The sequence below is a fragment of the Tachypleus tridentatus genome, chromosome 11 (assembly GCF_004210375.1).
Source record: "Tachypleus tridentatus isolate NWPU-2018 chromosome 11, ASM421037v1, whole genome shotgun sequence".
NCBI classification, from domain to species: Eukaryota; Metazoa; Arthropoda; class Merostomata; order Xiphosura; family Limulidae; genus Tachypleus; species Tachypleus tridentatus.
The window spans coordinates 60,722,984-60,750,073 of NC_134835.1; the positions used below are offsets into that span (position 1 = coordinate 60,722,984).

A 27,090-nucleotide genomic window follows, 5' to 3' on the forward strand; every position below is an offset into this window, starting at 1 on the left:
TTAGAGAAAAACATGCAGGACAATTATTGAACTACACACAATTATATATTTAGTATTTATGTGCAAGATAAACACTTTTTAATTTTGTCTAAAACAAATAAAATATTGGGCTTCTTCTAGAGGAAGAAAGACACTTTTCTTAACAGTTTCCAAAACACATGTATATTATAATAGCAACAGTTTAAAATACCTGTTTGTCCACTATTTATTTAAGGACTGTTTTTTCTTGTTAAAATGGTTAGCTTTGGTAACATCTGAAAACAACCTGAAAATTTCAAATGTTTTACAAATCCCATTACTAAAAATCTCACATTTTCCTAAAGTACAGGACTTCTTTTAATGTCTGTTATTGGCTTTTCTAACTTGGTGTGTATGCTACAGTTACTAATAGAATAAAGCTGTCTGAAAAAAAATTGCATCACAATAGCTTTTTCTACAGTTTTTTTTTAAACTGCACAATTATATTTTAAATCAATCAATTTTAATACATGACACCTTATTGCATCTAGTGGCAAATGTGGTTTTTTTAATATTTATCCACTTAAGCTTACTTATACAGGTGAATATTCAAATTACAAATATTTTGACAGGTGCACAATTTGTAACCAACTGAATGATAAGAAAACCTTGCATTTAATTAAATTTCTTCTAATCCAACCTAAACAGCATTTGCAATTATAAGTAACAGATTTCAGTTTAATACATGTATTTTTCTAAATCAGCTATGTTTTTGGATAGGAGCAAAAATTTCAGGTCTGATGCTACATGCCCAATTTAACAATTGTATTTTAATTTCTTTAATTCATCAACCAATCCTAGTGTTTATGTATTCCATGCTTTAAGTGTTTATGTAAATCTCTGGAAGATATATTCTTATGAATTCATGGTGCACTCTACGAGGTTCCTGGAGATGTTTTTACATGACATCAGTGAAAAAAACAGTTCATTTGACAAAGCAAGTGGTTTTCAAACTGTGGAATATGGTGGTTATAGAAGGATTACATAAAATAAAATGAAGTGGAAAAAATACACCCACAGTTCATAAATAAATATTTAAAATTCCTACTGACATTCAATATAGACTATATGTAATTTAATGAAGTTAAGCAAATATTTTTTTTGGGGGGGGATCTGTAGATTTTTACTTTAATATATTTTCCACATAAGAGAATATGAAATTATACATTATCACAGCAGGAAGACCATGTATTGTACAACTGCTCTCCAAAACACTTAACTTGGAACTACATTTATGAATACTTTCACCAAGATTTTTGATCAACAATTAAAGCACTAAATCACTGACCAGTAAAACTTCCATATACAAACTCAACTTTTATGACAAACTGTACAGTAAGCAAGAATATACAATTACTGTTTCAAGTTAGATGTCACGATAGTGCACATTCAAATATAAAATTGTTACATGAACAAAGTTACCATAATAGCTAGCTTAAAAAAAAAAAGCAATTCTTTCTTATAAACACACCATTCTTTAACCCATCCTGAGTTTTTAAAGTGTACAGTTAACAAGATATAACTGTGATACAGAAGTTTCTTTACTAATCACAGTTCTTTCTGCTGTGCTAAATCAGTTAATAGTTATGAAGTAAAATAAAAGGGTGACTTTTTCAATTAATCAGATTTCTGCTTGTGGTTTTAAATCAGAAAGAACTCTTAAAGTCTATTGAATTCAAGATGTACTCTTTCAGGATAAAGTTGTGGGAACTTTCTTTCTGTTCAGAAGTAGACCCACTTCACATGTTAAGATTCCATGCAAATAGTTTTCAATTTGTCAGACATCAGAACCTCTGTACTGTTGATTCTGTTGAACACATTTTCCTCACGAGTGCTTTCATTTGGATATCCAAAAAAATTTATTGTCCACTTGAAATATCAATATCCAAAGATATTTGTGGCTAAAGATATTCATAATACATTTCTTCTTCAGAGGGAACCAATAATCTGCCATCACATGTCAGTCCATACAACAGCCTTTTTATTCTTGTCCACACTAATAATATACTGCCCACTTGGATTCCAGGAACAAGCAGTAATAATAGTACTGGAAATAAAGCAAATGTATCATTATTAAAGTGTCAGTAATACAAGGTATTAAACTTATTAAACAATTTTCAGCTCAGCCACTTTTAATAGCTAGAATAATGTAGTTAATGAAAAATATTTATTGTTTCATGACACTAATTTGATTTTTTTTACCTAAATATAAAGAATGATTAATGGTTAGTAACATAAAATGAGTATCAATTAAAGTTCAACCTTTCATATATAATTTAGAGATATAATATCTACCACTGATTATGTTTATAACACAGAAAAGTTAGTGCATAACACACAATGCAATATTATGTATTTGAAACAAGCTAATAATAAAAATACAACAGAATATAGAAAAATCATTTAAATATACATTATAAATATAATGAATATTCAATGATATTAGTAATTTACAAAAAAAAAGGACAAAAATGACAATTATGCATAAAAATATGCCTAACATGTTCCTAATAAAAACATGAATTTATTAAAACAACATGAGATGAAACTAACTGAAATACACACGTTTTAACAAAACACATTACATATCAGTTCTTCTACAGCAAAATATAAAACACATTACATAACCCATACTTGTGTTCTTTAAGCGTTTTTTCTACTCTAGCTGAATTACAATTCCAGAGAAATAAAACACCATCTTGTGAACCAACTGTTATATATTGACCATCAGGGCTAAATTTGGCACGTGTCCAGTCACATCCAACCTTGAAACCCTCAGCACTGTAAGACATAATATAAGGTAAGATGAATATACTGTATTGCAACATGTAAAGATTTAAAAGTATCACATTTTATAATTACATTACACAAATTGCTGTACTTCTTTTTTAGTTCTACTATAGTTCATCATTGTGGCTTTTTTATTTATTAAAAATAATTTAAAGGCTTATTTTAAAACCCACCAATTAAATTCTATTTCATATTTCATCTTTGCATTCTATTTTGTAACTTTAAAAGCCTACCTTAAAACTAATATTCATGTTTCATTTTATAAATGGTCTTCATTTTCAAATTTTGTTTTCTTATTAATTTCAAGAACATAACTAAGAATTTTTTCACATCTTGTTTTACTACACAACTCTAAAGGACTACTTTGAAACTCATATTCAGAGTTTCACATCATAACTAGCCTTCAGATTTTACAGCAAGATACAGTGTCAAATCCTGAATTATAAATAAGTTTCAAGACTTATAACACAACTCTCATCTATATACTTCTTTATACCTGACCTACAAAACCTTCTTTAGAGTTCACCCGTGACTTGAACTGATCTTTTAGACCTACTAATAAACTTACTACTTATTCTGTAGCTGCTAACTATCCACTAGTGTTATGTTTTCTTAAACAACATCAAGTTTCTTTTTTAATATTCTTTATTACAAACAGGATGACTTAAGATTGCAAACAATTTTATTTACATCTATCTTTGTTTTTTGTGGCAGTCATGTCTGAAAGTGACACCATGTCTGCTTCTTGCTATATTGTTATCCCTTCTTAAACAACAATTTTAATTTTGTAAATTTTATAATTGTACTATCTTAATGATCATATAGCAAACTTTAAAGTCATAAACAGTATTTGCAGCAAGCCAAATCCTAAAACAACTGCAAATGATTGCAAGAGCAGCTATGCCATGTCATCATATGGTTTGTGCAGCCAATATCCATCTAATACTGTACACATATGCAAGTAAGTCTTCTGGTACAAAATTAAGATGCTGGGAAACAAATCTCAACAGTTAGATACACCACAGTTAAAGTAAGCTAACAATCTAAATGTTTTCATTGTATAGGGCCTCCTTTTATATTAAATCAGAATTTTCAACATATCTTGATTAAAGATCTGCCCTTGATTTTATTTTTATTATCTCTGTCTAAACGTAGCCTGTATTAAAACAAAACTCCCAACTGGAGGTCAAAACTAGACAGTTAGTCTGAATTTAGTTAACCCTTTCTGTAAATGTAAGTTAACTTTCAATCACAAACTATGTAAAAATTGAACTCACCAAAATGTCCGAATTACTTGATTCATCCTAAGATCTAAAAGTTTCAGTGTGTCATCTCTAACACAGCTTAACAGGTAGAAACCATCTAAAAAAATACAAGTAATTCTAGGATACAGAAGCCTAAATATGTAACCAGCAAGACTCAGAAAATCAGCCGAAATGTGTGTGTGTGTACTGAATAGATTCAAAATGTTTACACAACACAAACAAGCATACTATATAAAGATCAAGATGAAACTTTATGTTGATACATACAATGCTTGGATTTTACAAAATTAAAATAATATTTTTAGTGTGGTATATCAAGTATTACAAATATTTTTGTAAGTATGTAAAAAATACATTTTTCTTTACTTTAAAAATATGTTTTTGTTACATTTTGGGAATGCAAAAACGTTCATAATTTTCCAATCAGTATTACACTTAATTCACAACGTATTTATAACAACTGTTCATGATTTGAAACAGCAAAGATTAACCATTGAAATTTTGGAAGCAAATAAATTATTACATCCTTCATTTAATTACAAAAATTAGTTATAATAAAAAAAAGTATTTCATTATGTGAAATTTATTTAACTAGTGTTAGTTAACTTTCAATCATAAACTATGTAAAAATTGGACTCACCAAAATCTCTATTTATAAGAACAATTTGAGCTTTCAGTTACTCAACATTTGTGTTTGTATATTTGTTGAGTTGCACAGAGGGTTAACCATATTCGAAAAACAATTATCTCCATAAGTTAATGTAATAACATGTCATTGTAAATATAAGCTGTAACAGATGCTTTTATCACTTAAATATTTTGCTCACCATTTGATAATGTAATGTTTTCACAGATAAATGATGGCAAAATTACAGAAGTCATTTGGCCAAAATGGTGACTAAACATATTATTTTTCCTTTAATCATTTATTATCATTTTTTGTTGCTGCCTTCTTCCAAGCTTTGGGTTTATATGTGTTGGTTATATCATTAGGCAGCTTCAAGTTAAAGTAAGTTTAACTTAACAACATTGATACATGTAAAAAACACCACTAATGTGTACCCCAGTTTGTCTGAAGTATCTTGGCATTACAGCTACAACCAAAATAATATACAAGTTGAGATTTACTCTCATTTTCCTCAAAGAAATATATAATGCTAGGAAGCTACAAATAAATCTAACAATTCCTGTCCTCATTTCTACCTATGGGGTCCATTCTGTAACTACTTCATGGTAATAGCTTTTTAATGTTCCTATGAAAGAAAGTATACCATAATATATGTAGAATTGGCCAAATATTACTTAACCATTATCAGTAATGTCCTTATTTAATCCTTTAAGCTTAATCCCTTATTTTGAAATATTCCAATAAAGCTATGCAAGGGTTGTTTGACTATGGTATCCCTAATTTTTACTTGAATGAATAAAGAGAACTCAGCTAGTCAGTTGCACCCACTCTCAACTCTAGAGCTACTTTAATCATACAGTGGGATTTAACTCTTACCCTGCAGAACACGATTCTGTAACAAAGGAAGTAAAACATAAACTTTCAGATTCATGGTCTGGTAAACTAACCACTAAACCATGAACAATCCAAATCCAACATGTACTTACTTTATCATCCATAACACTATACAGTGGAGCACCATTAAGCCGTGGACCAGTAAACATAGAAATCACTTAAGCCGCTGTAGCAAGTCTTGTGAGCGATGTGATTATCGCGGCTCACCGCTAAGTTAAGAATATGTAAAAACGCAGCTTACGAATTTAATCCTGGCTTTATAACTTCAAGGGGATATTTAAAAAGGATTTGCTTTAATTTGGGAAATAAATAAATCACAATAGAAATCGACTGTTAATCTACCTTATCTGCTCTCTATGTCAGCTTTATGGAGGCCGCCATTGTTACCGAATCACACCTCTCCATATATTAAAGTTAATCTGCAGTAAATCCATGAAAAAAGTGATCAATAATTAAAGTATTATTTTTAATTTGATAATCCAATATAATGATCACGCAATGGCCTGGATGAGGCTCCTCGGCGGAGCTGTTGGCGACTTCGGCTTTTCAGTCACAAAGGTTTAAGCCGCGGTTAAGCAGGCTGACCCCCCAAATACCGTGGCTTAATGGCGCTCCACTGTATTTTAATCATCAAATTTAAAGTGCAAGAACACAATATGGTACAACTAATAACAAGAGAATTAAACATATTTCAAGGTTTTAATTTTTCATTCTTAAATTCCATATAGATCTTAACAACAACAACAAAACATTTAAAATTTCTGATAAACTGTTCATGTATTGAGATTGTGTTTATTTATGTTTATTCTTGTCTTAATTTGATAAAAAGTTAGAATGTTAGTATCAGACAATGTAAGAAGATAAGCAATAACAAGCTGCTAACCAGTAACATCACATAATTACAAAATCAGAATTCTTACATAGGACTTCTACACTCTAAACTACTCTAAGTTTTTTTAATTATCTTGATATTTTTAACCACTTCATGAAGCACTAACCTGGTGATAGGTCTAAGGATGTGATTTTTCCTTGAAGTAAAATTTCATTAGCACTAGACTCTGACCTTGTGTCCCAAAACCTAATACGTTTATCAAAGTGCCCACTAATTATGTTTGTTCCAGAGCCATCACTTGTGACTAAATCATTGCAGCTTGAGCCAGCAAATATTGTTCTGATACCTGTATAAAATTAATACTCAGGTTATTAATAAATCAAAATCTTAAATAATTTCCAATTTTTATCAGATGGATGAATTTTATATATTCAATAGTTGAGACTAAAAATAGAATTATTATTATCAAATTTTAAACAACTTCCATCATTAAGTTTTTGTTTTGTTTTTCTACATTGCTTTACACTGTAGCTGATATACATTACAAACAAACTCTATTGGTTGTCCAGTAATGCTTCTGTAATTAATACATAATTAATTTTCAAGATGAGGATAAACAACCTGTGACATGTGGTACTTACAAGACCTACTCCTGAGATCCCAAATCTTGAGTGTTCTGTCATGACTACCTGACACAACTTTACTAAACTCTCCAAGAAACTTAGCTGCAAGAACTTTTCCACTGTGTCCTGTAAGTGTGTGCTGGAAGCAGAAATGAATTTATTTGTAAGTATTACATCTCATTTTCTCTCCAATAGTACATTTAACTTTATTAAATATAAACAATTGACAATATTTTGCATTTTCTTCAATAAAATAGGTAAATGATTATACTTTATATCTAAATTATTGGAAAGTTTCTTGAAACTTTTAAAATTCAATATTGCATATACAAATATTTTCAAATGTGACTGAAGTGTTGGAGTGAGTGTTCAATCCATGTGTGTAATCCTGTAATGCAAGTTATAAGGGTTAGCATGACAGAAAGTTTACCATTATACTGGTAAATCTGAATAAAATGTTAAAATGAGTATCTCATCCAGGATGACTACTGTTTTAGCATTCAGTCTCTTGAAATTACATTTAATCAATTTTGGTGTTTTCATACTTAATCATTATATGGTATAAAATGTCAAAAAAACTAAACTTAAATTTAACTTAGAATATAATTCACACAACTTTATTTTTAAATATATTCTTTTTAATGTGATATTAATACAACTTACCCTTAATCTCAAATCATCAACTGTCCACACACGACTGGCAAAGTCATTGGAAGCACCCACTACTAAAGTCTCCTGTAGTATAAAAAAATCTTTACTAGCTACAAATGTCTGCTCAAGGTAATCTTCAATTAAGACAGGAAAAAGTTCCATAAGCATTTAATAAAAGATGCACATATACCTGTACTTTGAAAGTTGTTATAAGAAAAATTGTCATAAACTGGCGTACACCTAAAATGGATGTCATCTCCACTCTAAGAAACCTGTTATAAACAAGTTCCCTTGGTGTGTGCAAGTGTTTTGCAATAAATTATCATCACTTCATTTCCTACTGTGACTAACTCCTACTTAACTTCATGCATTACTATGCCATGCTGTAATAAAAATGCAAGTTTGTTCTATGAAACAGATGATTAGATTCAGAACACAAATATATGAATTACTCATTAAATTTCTTGTTACAAAGATTTGTTTACCTGAAATATTGTCTGGACTGATGATGTCCATAATAATAAGGATTCACTAAATGTCAAACTTAGCTTATCACTTATTGAAGGTGGACTGCATTGTCCACTTTCTCATTAGGATTTATTATTCTGATGTCCTTGTTCAGTACTTGAAATTAATAAAGAGTGAAAAACTGCAATATAAAAACAGCAACTTTTCTCCACTTTGTGAAAGCATCTAGTTTCTCTTTGCCTCATAAATATTGCCTGCTTTTGATAAGAATCTTCATGCTGAGAAAGATTTACAAATATCTTTTTACCAGCTGCTTTCACAATGGTGGATTAGATTGTTAATACAGATAAACAAAAATTAGTAACAGCAACTTCTTTGCTGTGGCCTTCTTGACCAAAATCGTCAGTACTATCGCGTACAAATAAATATTTCACTGTATCAATCCAACCACTATAAATAAATTTTTAACAAGTAATAGTACAGGGTGAGGATTCATATGTGACTTCAATCACATTTTGATTGTGAAATTGCTTGTGCCAATCTGTTTCCATCATCAATACTGGATATAAGAGATGAACAGTTAAAACATTTAACAAACTTCCTACTGACCATTATGAGCTCAATGACAGCTTTGTTGGGGATTGAGTGCATTTGTGATCACAAATTGTATGGTGTGGAAGAAATACAATTTACATAATAATCCAGTATCACCTCAGTATTTCAGCATAGTTTTACTTCAATCTCTTTCATTAGGAAGTGAATATTTTTCTTTTTAATTTCCTATAAATTCATTACCTCTATGACTTCCAAACAAATACTCGACATTAACACTAGCACACTGTAGATTCATATATTCTGAATTGACATTGAAAATCTCATCAGTAATTGTAGTTTTACATCTTTCATAAAAATATTTGGAATAATTGTTTAAAAAAAGTTTTACTTAGTAAATAATACTGTGGTTGTATTTTCTTTGTAATATAAACAGCCCTTCATGAATAACAAGTGAAAATGAACTTCACAGATTGCACAGTGTAGTTCTTTTTTGCTATAATCATTATAGTCTTGTAGTTTTTTTTCATAACATTCAAAACTTTCACTTTCAATATTAGATATATATTAATTGATTGATTTAGTGTTTTTTGGCACAAAGCAGCTAGGCTATCTGCGCGAAACGTCCAGTAAAAAGGTAAAAAGAAATTAAATGTACTAAAATACATAAAAGGAAATGAAGGAAAAACAAAACATCATTGAAAAACAGAAAAAGCATAAATTTAATGTTGACACCTAGTCTACAATGTTAAGAGAGAAAGCAGAGTAAGAGAAGTTGTAAAGGACTTTCTCTAACATAATGGTAATGATCATAACCTGCCAGAAAGACTAACAGGTAAGTACAAGAACCACCGTCAGTCACCTTTCCAGTCCTGGTTCCGGGTTATGTTGTCATAACAGCCATTATCAAAAGGTAAAATAAGAAAATTGTTAAAAGAAATATAGCAAAATCATAATAAAAATTAGCCAAATGTCCTGTAAAAAGGTAAAAGTAAAGTAAATGTAGTAAAAGTTGTAAAAGGAAACAAAGGTATAAACAAAACAAAATGGCATAAAACCAATGTTAACATCAAGTCTACAAAGTTGTAAAGGACTTCCTGTAGCAGAATGTTAATGATCATAACCCACCAGAAAGACTAACAGGTAAGTACAAGAACCACCGTCAGCCACCTGAAGTTGGTCTTTCCAGTCCTGGTTCCGAGTTATGTGTCATTATGGCCAGTACCAAAGTAAGAAAAGTGTTAAAAGCCATGCAGCAAAATTGTAATAACAACTTGCCAGTAGTTCAAACGGATAGTTCAAACAGCAGCGTTAGTCACCTGAAGTTGGCCTTTCCTTCCTAGTGTCGAGTTATTTAATGTTCTGGCCATTTTCCAATGTCAAATTGAACTAGAGAGATTGAGACTGAAAAGGGAACCACAATTTAAAAGGTGTAATGAATAAATATCAAACACTTAAATGAGATTAAAAAGATTAATGGCCATTAAAAAAATTTAAAACTTTATCAAGGTGGACAGTGTCACCATCACCAATAACACTGTCCAATGTTACAGACTGACCCTGGGAAAAAATATGTTTAAAATATTGCCGTCGTTGAGAATTGTAACGATGGCAAGAAAGTAAAACGTGGCTGATAGTGATTTGAGTGTTACATAAACTACACATTGGTGCATCAGTTCCAGATAAAAGAAAATGATGAGTTAAAAGCTGTGACCAATGCATAGCCTAGTGTGAACAACTTCCTCCTTCCGAACCGTACAGAAGCTAGATGGCCAAAGCCCAATGCAGGGTTTTATTTGAAAAAGCTTGTTGTCACGCTGCTCACTCCAAGTGGACTGCCAGCTGGCACAGAGCCGAGCTTTGAATACAGGACCATAGTCCATGTACAGAATAGGCACTGTGATGATGGTGCCAGAACAAATAAATTTGGCTGCCGTGTCTGCAAGCGCATTCCCACGAATACTAACGTGGCCTTGTATCCAGAAAAACTGGATAGAAGTAGATGTTAATGAGAAATGGGCCAGTCGGTTTTGAATATCAGCGAGAACAGGGTGTGAACCAACATGAAGTGATTCCAGGGCCAGTATAGAACTAAGGGAGTCAGTATAAATAGTGCAGTTGGAGTACTGTTCAGCTTCAATATGATCCAGGGCAAGGGATATGGCATACAGTTCAGCAGTGAACACAGAAGCTGTAGAGGGAATTCTGTGCTCAACCACCGAACCACAAAAAACCATGGCAGTGCCCACAGAATTACCTGATTTGGAACCATCCGTATAAATTGGAATGGAATGATTGTTCGAAAGATGTTCAGTAAATAAAAGACGGTACTTCCAATCAGGAGTATCTGCCTTTTTCAGATAACTTAAAGAAAGGTCACATTTGGTGGTTGTAATAAGACATTGGGGTATGGGCTGACAAGTGGATTCTGCAATGTTATCCAAGGACAGACCTAATTCATCCAATTGCGCCTTGATGTGAAGGCCAAAAGGAGCAATGGCAGATCGTCTGTTCTGAAAAAGTAAGGCCCACTGAGGAAGGAAAACACATCCCCAGGTGAGATGCTTTGGTAAGGAACGAAGTTTTGAAGAATATAGTAAAGACAATTGCAAATGGCAAAGGTGCAGAGAAGGTTCATGAGATTCTACGCATAAGCTGTCAACTGGGGAGGTGCGGAAAGCCCCAGTGCAGAGTTGAAGTCCTTGATGATGAATGGGGTCCAGCATCTTTAAGGCCAAGGGTCTGGCAGAGCCATAGACCATTGATCCATAGATGAGTTTTGAATGAATAAGAGCACGATATATCTTTAACATAGAACATCGATCCGCTCCCCAACTGGCAGCAGAGAGGACACGGAAGATGTTCAGTGCTCTTGTGCATTTGACCCCTAGCTGCTTTAAGTGTGGTATAAAGGTCAGCTTACGGTCAAAGATAAGCCCCAAGAACTTGGTCTCAGGGACTACTGGCAGCGAAACTTCACCGATATGAAGTACAGAATCAGGGTGAATACCCCGTTGGTGGCAAAAGTGCATGCAAATGGTTTTAGAGAGAGAAAAATTAAAGCATTGAGGGCAGTTTGTAGTTGCTGTTCAATACATCTCATGTTCAACGACTGACACGAGATGTGAAAGTCGTCGACATACAGCCCATTCGCAACAGTGAGAGGGAGTTGTTCAGTGATGGCATTTATCACCCAAAACACAGCCCTGAGGGACTCCAAGTTCCTGTACAAAAGAACAGGAAAGTGTTGAACCCACATGAACTTGGAATCTCCCGTCCATTAAAGATTTTTTAATAAACATGGGTAAATGGTCACGTAACCCATATACATGGAGGTCTCGCAAAATGCCATACCTCCATGTTGTGTCATAAGCATTCTCAATGTCAAAGAATATTGATACAAGATGTTGGCATTTGAGAAAGGCTTCTCTGATTGATGTTTCAAGTCAAATCAGATGGTCTGTGGTGGAGTGCTGTCGTTGGAACCCACACTGGGTGGGCGAGAGGAGATTGTTTGATTCGAGGAACCAAGTAAGACAAGCATTAACCATCCTCTCTAAGGTCTTACAGAGACAGCTCATCAAAGCAATTGGATGGTAGTTTGAAGGAATCTTGGGATCTTTCCTAGGTTTAGAGAAAGGTAAGATAATAGCCTGGCACCAGGCATCAGGAAAAACATTCTCCTGCCAGATCCAGTTAAAAACAATTAGAAGAATATCAGGAGAAGCAGGAGAGAGATATTGCAGCATGTCATAGTGTACATCATCAGGTCCAAAAGATGTACTGCCAGACCGATGAAGGGCCCTTTTCGGTTCAACCAGTGTAAAAGGACAATTATAGTCTAAGAGACAGTTGGTTCGAAAGGAAAGAGGTGAACGCTCTGTCCGAGTCTTGATGGCCAAGAAGGTGGAGGAACAAGCAGAAGTGCTAGATGCCCAGCAAAAGCTTTCACCTGGAGTATCAGCGATGCTCCGGACATCAGTTACCTCTTGGCCATCAGAGAGTAAGATGGATAGGGGGACAGAATTGTAGTGCCCACTGCCCCTTCAAATCCTGTCCCATATGACCTTGGAACTGGTGGTAGAAGATATGCTAGTTGTGAACTTAATCAAAGATTCCTTCTGGCTTTGGCGTCTTACCCACCTAGCATGTGCATGGTCCCATTGGAAAGTGATGTGGTTCAAAAGTGTGGGATATCCCAGACCCGTTTTTGAGCCTTCCATGCCAAGTGGCAAGCAGGATTCCACCACGAACAAGGATATCGTGGAAAACGTGTCAAGGTTTAAGGAATACACTAAGCAGCTGCTTGTATAATACAGTCAGTTACCACTGTCACACAGTCGTCTATTGATGGCTGATTCACAATGGCAGGATCAAGTTCTGCGAGAGCAGTGAAAGTGGACCAGTCTGCCTGATCCAGCTTCCACCTGGGCACGCAGGTAGGGTGGCATCGACCTTGGCCAGTCTCTCTCAAAAGTATAGGAAAATGATCACTGCCTAGTGGATTAGTATCAACTCTCCATGAAAAATGGGAAAATAATGAAGGGAGAGATCAATAGTGGTAAAAGACTGACTAGGTGCATGAAAATAAGTGGAAAAACCAGTATTGAAAAGAGAAAGATTGTGATCAGAGAACATACGCTCTACAGAGCGACCCCTCCTATCAATAACAGCACTTCCCCAGAGGGGATGATGTCCATTAAAGTCCCCCAGGATTAGAAAGGGAGATGGCAACTGTTCAACAAGAGCATCAAGGTCTGATTGATCATATGTCTCTCTCCAGGGTACAGATAGAGTGAACAAACAGTGATGGTATGACCCAAGGAAACACAGATGGCTACAGCCTCCAAGGGTGTGTTGAATGACAAAGACAGGGTGGGCACATGCTGATCAACCAATAGTGCCACCCCTCCATGTACTCGTACATCACACAGCCTGTCATTTCTGTACAGAGAAAACTGCCAAATGGTGACTGTAACAGCAGGTTTTAGAAATGTTTCTTTCCTTACAAGACGTCTTTTTTCCTTATTGTCCTTATGTGGAGGAGGTCTATCGACCTCAATGGATCCTGCCCTGGGTCAATTGGACAGGTCTTTGTTGTTGGAAAGTGACTGAGGACGAGAACAAATGATTGTTTTGCATCGTGGGGTGGGAGGAAAAGATGTATCAGAAGAAATGCCTGTATTTGAAACTGAAGGACATGGATCTTGAGGTTTGTTGGAATGTATGGGAGGAACAGAGATGGGTGTAGAAGTCAATTCATCAACCTTTTTTAACCACGGAGGTCAAAAGGCTTTTCATATGTTTTGAAAACAATTCTCTTGGAGGCATAGAGAGATCTGTCTGGACTCCCACTGTAGTTGTGGAATGAAGTGCAGCAGCATATGTCCGAGATGGAGTGGCGGACGACAATTTTCGAGCCTCAGGATTTTGCAGTTGACAAAATGTGGGTCCGTGTGACACTCATAGGAATCGTGGTCCTTGCCACCACAATGAGCACGTCAGGGAACCATGACAAGACATCTTTGAGTGGCCGAACCTCTGACATTGGAAACATCGGAGAGGGTTTGGAATGTACGGCCATACCCTGCAAATTAGATAACCTGCCTTGATGGTAGCAGGTGCACGTGGTGATGTAAATGTCAAAACGAGGATATTTGTCGGCAGTGTAACTCCATCTTTGCGAGTGGAGATGCGCGCCTCACTGCAGAAGCTCCTTGAATGGAGAGACCAGCGAGAATCTCTGACTCTGGGATGTTCTTGAAATCCCTCTCAACAATAACTCCTCATGATGAATTCAAGGTAGCATAAGGAGTAACCTCAATAGGTACATCCCCAATTGCCTTTGAATTCAAGAGGAGTTCACTGTGTTGGGATGCGAATGTTTCAACCAATATATCTCCAGATCGAAGCTTTTTTACCAACTTTGGAGAGTCAGCAAGTCCCTCTAGTCCAGGGGTTCCCAACTGGTGGGTCGCGACCCCCTGGGAGTCGCAAAGCCTTGGCAGGGGAGTCGCGAAGCCTTGGCAGTGGAGTCGCGTAGCCTTGTTAGAAGTAGCTTGGGATAACATTAATTTTATTTCATCAATTACATTTTCAAGTTGCGAGTGCCAAAAGGTTGGGAACCCCTGCTCTAGTCCCTTCTAAATAAAAAAGGGGGACATTTGCCCTAAAGGTTTTTCTGAAAGAGAATGTAATATAAGAAAATGGGGTACGGGTGTTACTGATGTTGAAGATTGCTGCTCAGAGTCTTCAAGACATGGTCGTTTACCTATTGACTGTTTTTTCACTATTTTACTTAAATTTTTTGTTGGAAGATCCATAGGAAAAAAGAAAAATTTCGGTACCTACTGACCCCACCCACCATGGAGCCCTAGAAGGGGACGCACTACAATGTCATGCAAGGACGTTGCAGCAACGCCAGGGTTTCGTGAACACTATACCCAAACACCAGCATCAGACACAATGTCCACAACACCCATTGAGAACTACCAACACTGGTACTTGGTTGACTCTAGCCTAAGTGGACCAGCTGATTGACCCAAGAGGGGCCACCCAAAGGCTGCCCTTCTACAGGAATTCAAGGCCAAAGTGGTGTGTTAGGGTTGGACCCCTCAACCACCAGGATCCTCTCCTCCCCTTCACGGGTCACCACACACAGCAAACACGTGGGTGGATGTTTAGATCCCAGAGGAGGTAAACTGAAAGAACAGAACCTTCCCTGGGAGGTCCCCTCACCATGTACAGGAATCCACACCGAGGAGTATATATATTAATATAGACAAAGTTTCTGCATGATATTGTTGTCCAGAGCAGGCTTATTTTACAAGTTATTAGGGTTGTAGAAGCTGGTTACCATATAAAATTAATATCATAAAAAATTTGTGTATCATTTTAAAATCAACTACTTACGAGGTACTTGCAAACTCTTTTTTTTTTTTTTTGCATTTTAAAACATTCCTGGAAATTAACAAACACATGGGTTATCAATGAATCGCCTTTCATGTCACAATATCAATCATCAAGTCTCTATGTCTCAGAGACCAGTATTCTACACTGCAAATAATACTTGTCTTTGCATGTCTTTTTTACTGGCTGTTACTAAGAGAGTTACTAACATAATACAACTTGCACATATTGCAGTTTGACATAAAAGAACCATTAGACATTTTCAGATGAGACTAAACTGCTCATAAAAGTCTTTAACTATTAAAAAAAAACATTATTGACAGTTACAGACACTAGATAAAGCCAATTACGACATAAGTGTTCATGATAAATTATTAAATGATCCTTCGTTAAACTGTTATTACTGTATCCTACTCAATCTGTGATTTGTTTATCTTTTTCCAGAATTTTCTGTTACAGTTTTGTATATTTATTATATGTCTCATAGTTTCTGTTCTTCTGTGTAATTAATGAAACTACTGGTTTAAATATATATATTAACAATTCAGTGGCTAAATATTTGGTTATTCAGCCAATAGAATTTTCTGGATATTCAGCATACACTGCAAAACTACTTATTATATCTCTAATAATGACTATGCAGCAGCTGAAAGTTTCATGTTGCATCTTTAAATGCTTTGAAATTTCCCTTGTTTCTTAAAACAAATAATGATAGAACATTTACAGAAAGAATACTATTAGACATAACAACAACAGAATTTTACAATGTACATTCTTGTATTATGTTTTATATTATATTATGTAATACATATTTTATATCACTTACTTCAGTTTCAAAATCAACAGACATCACAGCAGCATTACTTCCAGTTAAAGTACCTTTTAAAACTGCTTCCTCTACAAAAAAGATTGGCAACATATGATATTTAAATATCATATATATATATATATATATATATACACAAACACAGCCACAAATCAAATATTAGAGTCTAAACGTTTGTTTATTGTATTTTAAAAATCTAAGCATTTTTCAACCTAATTTACTTTGGCTATACTTTCATTTAAGTTTTATAACATGTGACAACATATTAACCATGCAAACTGTGGCTTACAAAGTTGAGTGAAAGTTTGAAATCACAATTAAATAAAAGTGCTTCAAAAAGAAATTATCCTTGTGGTTTTGATTTCACAGAATAACAATGATATTCTTAAAAAAAAAAAATCGTCAAGGTAGCATAATTATTGAGCTGCAACTGATCCATCATACACAGTACAAAATGTATCATACTAAAAGCATTCATTCTTAATAAAACACATATCCTTAAATTAGAATAAAGGTTAAGGAGACACACACACAATATATATATACATACAAACTTGTAATACTTGCAGACATATTTCAGATTTACTCTTAAATCAATCTATAATAATAGCTTTGAAAACTTTAATGGACTACAACTGTTTGTTGGAAAAAAAGATGCTTCAGATTTTACACAGAATGAATGACCTCAGTTTACAAATCAAAATGTTGTCTCATTTTCTTTCAACAGTTGCAGTCCATTAAAGTTCTCAAACCTACTATGCATACTCTGCCCAAATTTGCCCTGAAGCAATATGTAAATGAGATTTTCAGTTGGTTTCATGAGTAAGCATATTAATGTAAGAAAATATTCCTAAGATGAATCAAGGTCACATTTAAATTTTTATAGTGACCAATAACTTATACAATCTTCGTAAAAACAAAAAATCATACCTTTAGACAACAATAAAGTTACAATACATGCATTCTGCATGTAGACATAAAATACTTTCTTGTAGTTGGACTTCATGTTTCCTCTTAAATCAATTTGTAAATAAATTTGTCATGTTATTTGTTACTTGATTTTTTAAAACTCATAACCTAGATAACTTAGTTATCTACATGGACTTTTCCCTACGTTAATACTTTTTCTTTAATTAGAAGCCTTTGACCATCTCACCAGAATTTTCACCATGTAACAAGGTACTGAATAAAAGATGCTGCTTCTCTGTAGAACTCTTATTTTTAAAGACAGGTGTCTTAGCAAACTTGCAATTAAAGAAAAAAAACATTTAACATTAAGAAAAATCAGTACACATACTTGCTGTTACACTGAACTTTAAAAAAATGTATTACTAAGATAATTTAAAAAGTAAAATGAAATATCAAGAGGTTGAGAATTTTTTTAACAATGAAATGTTTTTTTTTATTTCAAGTAACTTTTATGATTATTAAAACACAAAACTGCTGTCAAATGGAATTAATAACCAAACATAAGAGACACTTTAAATATTACAACAATGACTCTACTTATAATATCCAAAAAGATGCCCTCTGTCAATGCAATATACCTATCACAGAATGTTTTTGGACATAATTGAATCATCAGATAGAAAATGTTTCAGGATATAAAACAAAATCAATAACCACCTACAAAAATATGTGAGAAGTTAGTGAAATAAGCTTGACAAATTATAACTGTATACAAACTTATATTTTTCATTTCAAAATAACTAAAATATTTACTCTGGCCTATGTCCCACAGTTTCAACTTTCTGTCTCCACCTCCTGTTACAACAGTCTTGCCTGAGGGGCTCCATTTCACTGCATTCACTTCTCCATCATGAGCATCCTATAAAATATACCAATTAAAATGCTCAGAAGTATGAAAGCAAATCATGTATCTCAACAAGAAAATGTACGGAATTTTTTCAACAGAGGCTACATGCTAGAAAGAAGAGATTCTCCTATCAGTGACAACAGGTGAAAAGTTGTGTTTTCTATTGAGAAATATTTAAAAATAAAAAAATAGCAGCTTTATTGTATGTTTTAATTAAGCATAAAGCTACACAATGGGCTATCTGTGCTCTCCCCATCACAGGTATCAAAACCCAGTTTCTAGCAATGCAAGTCCACATACATACTGCTGTGCTACTGGAGTGTAGCAGCTTTATGAAACAGCATCATAAAAAATAAGTTTGTTGTGTGCTATAGCCATGTATTTACTAAAAGACAATGAAAAATACAAGCCAAAATTCAGCAATTCCAAGCAAGTTTTTTTGTTTTTTTTTTTTAATGTGATAAGCCATTTTAACACCCAAATTACTGATTAGATTCTATAATTTTCATTGCAACTGCAACATATTTTGCATCATAGGGAAAAATCTTATCTTTCTGCTTTTTATAACTCACTACAATGAACTGATGAAAACAGTGAAAACACTTGTTTTCAGTGTAAAATATACACTGGATTCCACCAAAATTGGCAGCATTAACTGCAATATTAATAATAGTTTTCGTTAATTTTGTTTGTGTTCCATAATCAACAAACTCATAAAGCCACAAGTATTTTGGCACAAACAGTTTAGAAATAAGAATTTTAACAATTATTTTAAGTTTAAAGAAAACCTTTATTCTATCCCCCAAGAATCAAGTGTAAATATAATATTTTACAATTAGGGGAATTTCTATAGTTTAAGACAATATAAGTAACTGTCAGAATTTATTTACTTGTACATAATACTTTGCCATTGAACTTCTTCAAATTCTATACCTACAACATTTAATGTATGAACTTTACATTACCAACATTAACACTGAGATTACTCAAGTGGTAATTCAATATATCTTATCACAACAGGTTTTAGCTAGTCAGTTCCTATATATACAAATTTCTTTAATGTATCTATTAATTTTACTTTAGTTTAAATCCAATCAAAATAATTATTTCACTTCTGTTGTGAAAACAAATTAACTGCAACGTCTTTCCAACTTCCTTTTAATTTGTTTTTGTACTATAATTCACTATGAATAAAATTAAAAAGAAGTTTAAAACATCATAATTTGAGTTAACTTGTTTTTATAACATTTTTAAGCCTACTGGTTTCCTAACATTTTGATGGCTTTCAGCAATTAAATCATAATTTTTACAATTGCTTACAGGTAAACTTTTCATCAGTTTATGAACTTTTACACTTACAAACTTAAACAGCATCTTGTTAGGAACTGATGCAGCAATACAAACTGGTGCAGACTTCAAACTGAAACATACAACAAAATAAACAAACTAAGTCTTGTGTCCCCATTGCTCAATGTAAATGTATTTGTTTTCTCTCTCTTTATTGTAATCATGCACTCAGAAAAGTATTGCAGATGCCCCTTAACCTCAGGATAATTTATCAAAAACTTTTCATAACTTTTTACTTTTTCAGACTACCTCACATAAAAATAACTTACAAAATATGGGTTTTTCTATAATATTTTAATTTATATGTAATTAACAAAGATAAATTAAAATCACTTTAAAAGTGTTACAAAGTTCAGTAATCTACTTAGCTTTATGATTTATGTAACAACTACTACTGATTAATAAAATCGTAAAAAATAATAAGTTAATACATAAATATTGCCTCTCTGTGATTAAAAAGCAAAGTTAACAGTTATGTTTCATAAACTTCAAAAATACTTTAAAATTCAAACACAACATTCATTGCAAACAAAGTTGAAAAACAAAAGACTAAATTCCTGTAATCATAGATAACTTGTTAAACAGCTATAATTTTTATTTTGCATACTTATATTTAAACAGAACAAATCTGTTAAATAATACATTGCTTATTCTTTAATATAATAAAATTAGCTTTGTGTGAAATTCCAAAAAAAAAAATATAATAAATGTAAGTTCAATGGCATGACAATTTTTTTTTATGATGAAACTTGGTATTTTTGTGTATTGAAAATGTAGGAAATACATTTTCAGTATAAGAAAATATTAATTTCCAAAACACACTTTAGCAAGAACTCCACACTGATAAGGTGGAGGGGCCAGTGAGGGCAAGTTCAACACAGAAATCTTCTGCATATAAAAAAGGTGTGAAAAGATGAGATATAGCAACTGCACACTAGCAGTGACTGAACTACTTCTGTAACAGGTAAGCTCTTCCCCTGGACTACATTAAATCCAATTCTTATCTGGTAAAGGCTGATTAGCCACAGAAGCAAAATCCTAACATCTTTAAAAGAACACAAATTTATTCAGACCCCAAACAAACAGATGAGGTCTCATCCTTTGTTTTATATATAGGGCAATGGATCTTAATTGAGATCCAAGGTGCAGTGGCTAGGGCATGAGAACTGTTGCATTGCTTGTCCTTATTTAGTAGTATGCTATCATTGGAAACCAACCTGAGAGTTACAGAATACTGCATGTCAAGCCACCTGAATTACAAAAAGAGGGCAAGCAACAACAAAGTGCGCAAATCCTTGCCTAACCAGAAAATTCATAAAATGAAACAAAACCAAACTGTCATGCCTCACTCAACACAAAGAAAGAGAGATTACCCAGTCTGGGATTACAAACTATAACACTAACTTTCCAACCTGAGAGGCAAGGTAACATCTCCTGCCCCTAGAATTATAAGGATGATGTGGAACAAACAAAATTCAACTAATGGCAGAGGAAGTAACAATCCATGTGCAGAATTATAAGGAGTCAAGGACCCTCTTCCACAATTATCAAAATAAATAAAATGACATAAAAAGAGGGGCCTATGCAATCAAACCAGATAATGAAGTCACCTATAGCTGTTACTGCATTTACCAAACATCTGGGAAAACAATCCAAGGTTAGAAAGGCACCCAGCTTCACCCTCCTTGAGTGGAATAATGAGTACAACTATTAGTCGTAAGGAATATACTTCTTTCCACCACTCCAGCAAGAACTCCCATACTCCACTAAGAGGAACGGGAGGATATTTTTGCATGGGGGGCCCCAAGGACAGGTACTCTAGAAATAGTGCAATAGGTGAACCAACATTCCCTACTTTGAAAACCAAACTGATACAAATTTATCCAATCTTGAGAACAGCAGGGATAGACAAAATTCCCTTAAGTTTCATTCACGACAGTCAATGAGCATTGCATTTGTTTTTGTGTAATAATTGTGTTCTACCTGGAAGGCATACAAGGTGGTCTTATGGAACACTCCCTCTCAAAAGAACTTGCTGTTACCAGGAAAATTATTGATTGGTTGAGTGATAGCTATTATGGATTTGGAAATAAGCATACTTGACCAGACAAGAACTGCCACAGAGTGAATTCTCAATGACAATGATGAGAGGGTCCCTGAAAGAGAAACCACAAAAGATATTAAGTCATTCATCTCTTGTACAAATGAGCTAAGGCATAGAGAATGTCAAAGATGGGTATCCAAAAACTTTCAAAGGAGGTAACCACCAAATCATGTAAGTAATGAAATATAAATGTATTAAACGTGGTTCACATACCACCCTGTACAATTGTCAACAGCAAGCAATACAACCAAGATGCTAGGAATATCAAGATATGACGAAGGTAATGAGACCCAAAGAAATCCTCATTCTTCCAATGAAAGCCCAGGGTAACCAGTATTCACCAACTGATGAACCCAACCTCTCAAAGTGACAGAAGATAAGTTATATGACATCTTAGAATCCCAAAACATATGCAAATTGTAACATGAAGCCAAAAACCCTTCAGTACCCACAGAAGAACAGAGAGCTTGAATTGGGCATAAAAAATGATCCCAGTTTGAGAACTCATAAAACTGGCAGTGGTGGAGAGAAAACTTCATTGACTTCTGTAACTTCTGAAGTGAAGAAAGTACCTACTGAGATAAAACAGAACATAAGTGGAATGGTAAAATGCCCTGTGAACACAAATCTCAAATGAAGACCCATCCTGTCTTAGCTGAGAGCATCTATATCCAAACTCAGAAGGTTAATGGCAGAAGATCAGAAGGAATGGAATCTGGGTATTCCAGTGAGTGGTGAAAGCAATGAACTGCAGTATCCCAGAATGAGAGCAGATTAGATAAAAAACCAGTCAATAAAGCACCCATTCTCCAGAAAGAACTCCAATGGGCAAGATAACTGACTGGTCACCAAACTGATAACTCAAACCATGACGAGCAATGAGAAGAATTTGTCTGTTCTTGAATTTCATGCAAAGCTACACGAGGGCTATCTGCACTAGCCGTCCCTAATTTAGCAGTGTAAGACTAGAGGGAAGGCAGCTAGTCATCAGCCCCCTCACCAACTCTTGGGCTACTCTTTTGACAACAAATACTGGGAGTGACCATCACATTATAATGCTCCCACAGCTGAAAAGGCAAGCATGTTTAGTGTGACAGGGATTCGAACCTGCAGCCCTAAGATTACAAATTGAATCCCTTAACCACCTGGCCATACTGGGCTGCAATGAGAAGAATATAATAATTGTGGGCTCAAAAGATGAAATGAATGTTGGAAAACAGAAACACCTGGAGTGAGCAACCTCTTGCTTGAAAAGGTAAGAGGCCACTGTGAAATTGTATGAGTGAAGCATTAATACTTTCCCTTGCAACAATATGAAAGCCCAAGACAGCTCATCAAACTGCTAGAAGCTCTGCAAGATTTATGTGAAGAGAAGATTCTTGTTCTCTTCAAAGGCCCTTGAATTATATAACCTTTGCATAAGCTTCCCATCCCTAGAGAGAAATTTGCATGAAAAGATTTATCCCAGGATGTAAGAATGGTAAAGGGACACTACTGTTGTGTTGTTCCTCTACAACCACCAGCCAAGACTGAGTGGGCTGGAAGCCAATAGGGTCAATGAACAATCCAGCACATTTTTTTAAGTGTACCAATCGTCCTGTAATGACCAGTGATGGACATGTATGGGGCCCCAACCCAATGAAATGAGTAATTTAAAAGCTACCCACATATCCAAAAGAGAATGAACTACATCCTCCAGTGGAAAGGAGATGATAATATTAAAAGAATGATTTGTTCCACAGTCTGAAGTCATAGAGGAGAAGGTTGGGTCCAAATAAGACAAAGTGAAAAATACCTCTAAATGAATGAGGCACTGTGTGGAAGTAACAATAAATTTTGCTACCTGGACGAGAAACCTAGCTCAAGTTCAAGAAGGAGCAAGAAGAATCCAGTCTTCCATATAATAGTGAGTGTAAATGATTACTGAGTGAAGATGACATGAAAAGGATGAGTTTATACAGCAAAAGACATTTGGGATAGATGTGATGTCAAATGGTTGAGCATGAAACTGAAAAACTCTTCTATTGCACACAAAATGGAGATGTCAACATAAAGACTCCACAATCGACATGTAAAGGTAGGCATTGGAGACATCAACTATGTCATTGATAAACCGAGTGCAAAGTGCCACAAGAGGGAAATAAATGACTCTGTGATAAATGAAAGGGGCTGGAGAAAATTACTGTGATAAGAAATGTCGAATGAAAGGTCACTAATTGCCTATCTTCTTTGTTACAAACAAGCTGAAACAAAAACCCTTAAGAAAGTATTTGACACACTCTGCAGCCTTTTTGAACAAAAAATCCTGGATGGCTTGTGCTTGATGATCTTATGTGAGGGAAAAGACAACCATTATGATAGACAATGGAGAAGGAGATGTGAAATGAAGGACCAACTTTAGGTAAGAACATAAACGACCTACTCATTAAAGGTGAAGGTCTCCCATACAGACCCAAATCATCTGAGTTGAGCACACATGGCCATACTCCATAGGACAGTCATCTTTGTTATTATTGGCACTTCATACATACATAGCTTACCCACTGACACAGGCAGAATCTCCCTTATGTTCCATTAATTGTGGAGCTGATATGGAAGGTCTGGAATTCCAAATGGGAGATGCAGTAAATCTGCAGGTAGAAGTTTAGGAAAGGCAGGAAGCCAGTGTCTGAAAAAAATGGAAATAGGCCACATCCATCCAGTATTCTAAGGAATCTGGAACACCTGCCAATATTGATTATCTGAAAATCCTCATACGAGTCCTTCAAATAATGGAGAGATAAGGCATGCTGGTCCAATAAGTAGGGAGAGTAAGGCATGGCAGCAACCTTCTCAATTGAGCCACAATCTCCAAGAATACACAACAATGTATGACAAAGGTAGAAAGACTGGATAATCCCCCCCACACACACACACACAGAAAAAGTAAAAAGAGTCATAAGGCACAGAAGTAATATCAAAACACCATAAACTTTCCAAAGCTCATGATTAGCAATCTCTACAAACAAAGCAGCCACAAATGCAGAGTTTGATTCTCACCGATCTGTCCCTGATCCCTTCCTTGCAAGCTCAGTATCTAAGCCCACAGGAGAAGAAACATCAGACCAAATGTAATATACCACCTCTCTGCATATTGGGGATTGAATGGACTCTGTGGAAAGTACACTTCTTTCCAATGTTTTAAATTTATAATAGAAACTTGGAAAAACAGTACATGATTTACTAAAATCTTCTCAGGACAAAATTATTAGTACATCAAGTGAGAAACTGAAGCACAGTTAAAAGACTGACTAAAAGCATCTGAAAACAGAGCTTTTCAATACATAAAGTATGAAAGTACAATAAAATAACAAGACTTACTAATCTCCTTTCACAACAACAGGTTCTTTAGCTGCTTCTTCTAGTTCCCTTTGAAGTTGTGCTTGTTTTACCCTATATACCAGAGATTATACTTTTAAAAACACAAAACAGAAATATATATATGTATACACACACTTAGAACAATAAAATAAATACAAGTTTCCACAAAACTGTCAGTTATTGCTCAAACTGCTTTGGCTTATTATATTACTAAGTAAGAAAATTTTTTTTCAATATTAAATCCTATAAAAAGAAACTTACAAATAAATATAAACTTTGTAGCTACCAAATACTTTCTTTTCAAACAAGATTTTCACTTTTGTAAATAAATACATTATTCTAGCACATCTGAATTTTTAAAGTAGATTTCACGATCAAAAGATATGCCATTATACTCACAACAACTGTAAATTGTGTTCTTATTACAAGCATGACCCAAAGATTTTTACCTTATAACCCTTTCATTTTCAGCATTTAATCTATCTGCATCCTTTGCTTTGTGAGCCATCCACCTTGTTATGAGGTCATTGTGATCCTTTTCGAGTTTCTGATGTTTCTGTTCTAAGCTTGAGAAAGCCAATTGTAGAGCTTCATATTCGTCTTTCAGTATCTAGGTAACACACAGCCACTGCTTTTAATATTTGACTTTGTAGTTTCCATCAGAATACAAGTATCACTTACTCCAACATAAGATGAAATCAAATGTTTTCTGTTGTAATACTGCTTGTTCTGATGTTTAGTGCTTATTGTATAATAAAATTTTTGATATTCACTGACAAGAAAATAAGGTATTTTCATCCTCTTTTGAAGGAAGATTTTAAGCAGATTATGAGCTACAATTCACCAAGTTTATTTACATAGTAAACCACATAGTACAACTAATGGTTGAAAATTACCAGCATAACTGAAAGAAACTCACAAATTAGAACTAATTTGGTGTTCAACATTTTTGGTGAGTTACATTTTTAGGGTAACCTCCCAATTTTCATTTAGATAGCAAATCATAAGCTAAAATCTCTGACTTTCACTATTTTGTTAGTTGGTTAGTATTACTAGTCTGATTTAAATCTAAGTAGATGAAATAACTTCTGCAGAAATTGGACAAGTAACAGCTTTTAAGCCATGATAAGGTTATATAAAATAGCAATAAATAAATGCAAAACTCTGAAAGCTGACAGACATCAAATGAGGATTCTTGAATTTTCTGGTTTAATAAATCACAAAATAAGAATAAGGTTAGTATCACTGGGACTTTATTTGATTACAGCAACCACAACTTATGATCAACTTTCATTTTTCACTTATTCAGACACTTCAAAATATTTCCTGTCCTAGATTTTTTCCCCTCAAGATTATATGCTTAGTTTGCCATTTCTAAAATGCTTACATTATTAACATATTAGACTGTTTTTTACATTGCTGTTGAAAAAATTGAAAATTTACCATACTATTAATATTCTCATTTAACACTGTTTATTCTAAAAATATTTACGTTAACTTGCAACCTACTTTTCATACTATTTGGTTTGCTGATTCCTGTTCTAGTGTTACGCATTCTAAATGTATCTACCTATTTGGTTAGTTAACTCATGTTCAAGTTCAGTTTGTTGTAAGTGCACATACTTACTTGGTTTGCTGACTCCTGTTCAATTATTGTTTGTTCTAAGTTTTTGCAAGCCAGTCTTAGAGCAGAAAGAGCTGCTTCTGTGTCTTGTAACCTAAACAAACAAACAAAAAGGAAAAATTAGTTTTTTACTTCTTCAACGTCTGCAAGCCAAATTTAGACAAACATTAACAAAACTGTCAATTTTATTATGTACTAAATTTAAACTTCTTAGCTTTGGTTGGAAAATGTCTGTTTACCTGAATGATGTCTTATGCACCTAATGAGCTAAACATCCATGACAAAGATGCCCATGGTTCAGGCATAGCCAACCCTAATTTTGATTTGTAGACAATATGAAAGGCTGTTTGTTTTACATTTTGACACAAAGCTACACAAGAGCT

The 27,090-nt window shown here is 34.2% G+C and overlaps 1 protein-coding gene across 5 annotated transcripts in view; it reads right to left on the bottom strand.

The window, feature by feature from the left end:
* Positions 1-1,322: 1,322 nt before the first annotated feature.
* Positions 1,323-27,090, bottom strand: part of LOC143232260 (autophagy-related protein 16-1-like) — a 53,990-nt gene continuing 28,222 nt past the window's right edge. For all 5 annotated transcript variants that reach the window (XM_076467434.1, XM_076467436.1, XM_076467438.1 and 2 more), the window contains 12 exons: positions 26,711-26,801; positions 25,533-25,693; positions 25,084-25,155; positions 19,632-19,692; positions 18,179-18,284; positions 16,457-16,527; positions 7,714-7,785; positions 7,069-7,189; positions 6,594-6,773; positions 4,086-4,170; positions 2,653-2,799; positions 1,323-2,065 (listed from right to left, as the gene is read on the bottom strand). In XM_076467434.1, coding sequence (XP_076323549.1) covers positions 1,972-2,065; positions 2,653-2,799; positions 4,086-4,170; positions 6,594-6,773; positions 7,069-7,189; positions 7,714-7,785; positions 16,457-16,527; positions 18,179-18,284; positions 19,632-19,692; positions 25,084-25,155; positions 25,533-25,693; positions 26,711-26,801 — 1,261 coding nt within the window. In that variant the 3' untranslated portion in view covers positions 1,323-1,971. The remainder of the gene's footprint in view (positions 2,066-2,652; positions 2,800-4,085; positions 4,171-6,593; positions 6,774-7,068; positions 7,190-7,713; positions 7,786-16,456; positions 16,528-18,178; positions 18,285-19,631; positions 19,693-25,083; positions 25,156-25,532; positions 25,694-26,710; positions 26,802-27,090) is intronic.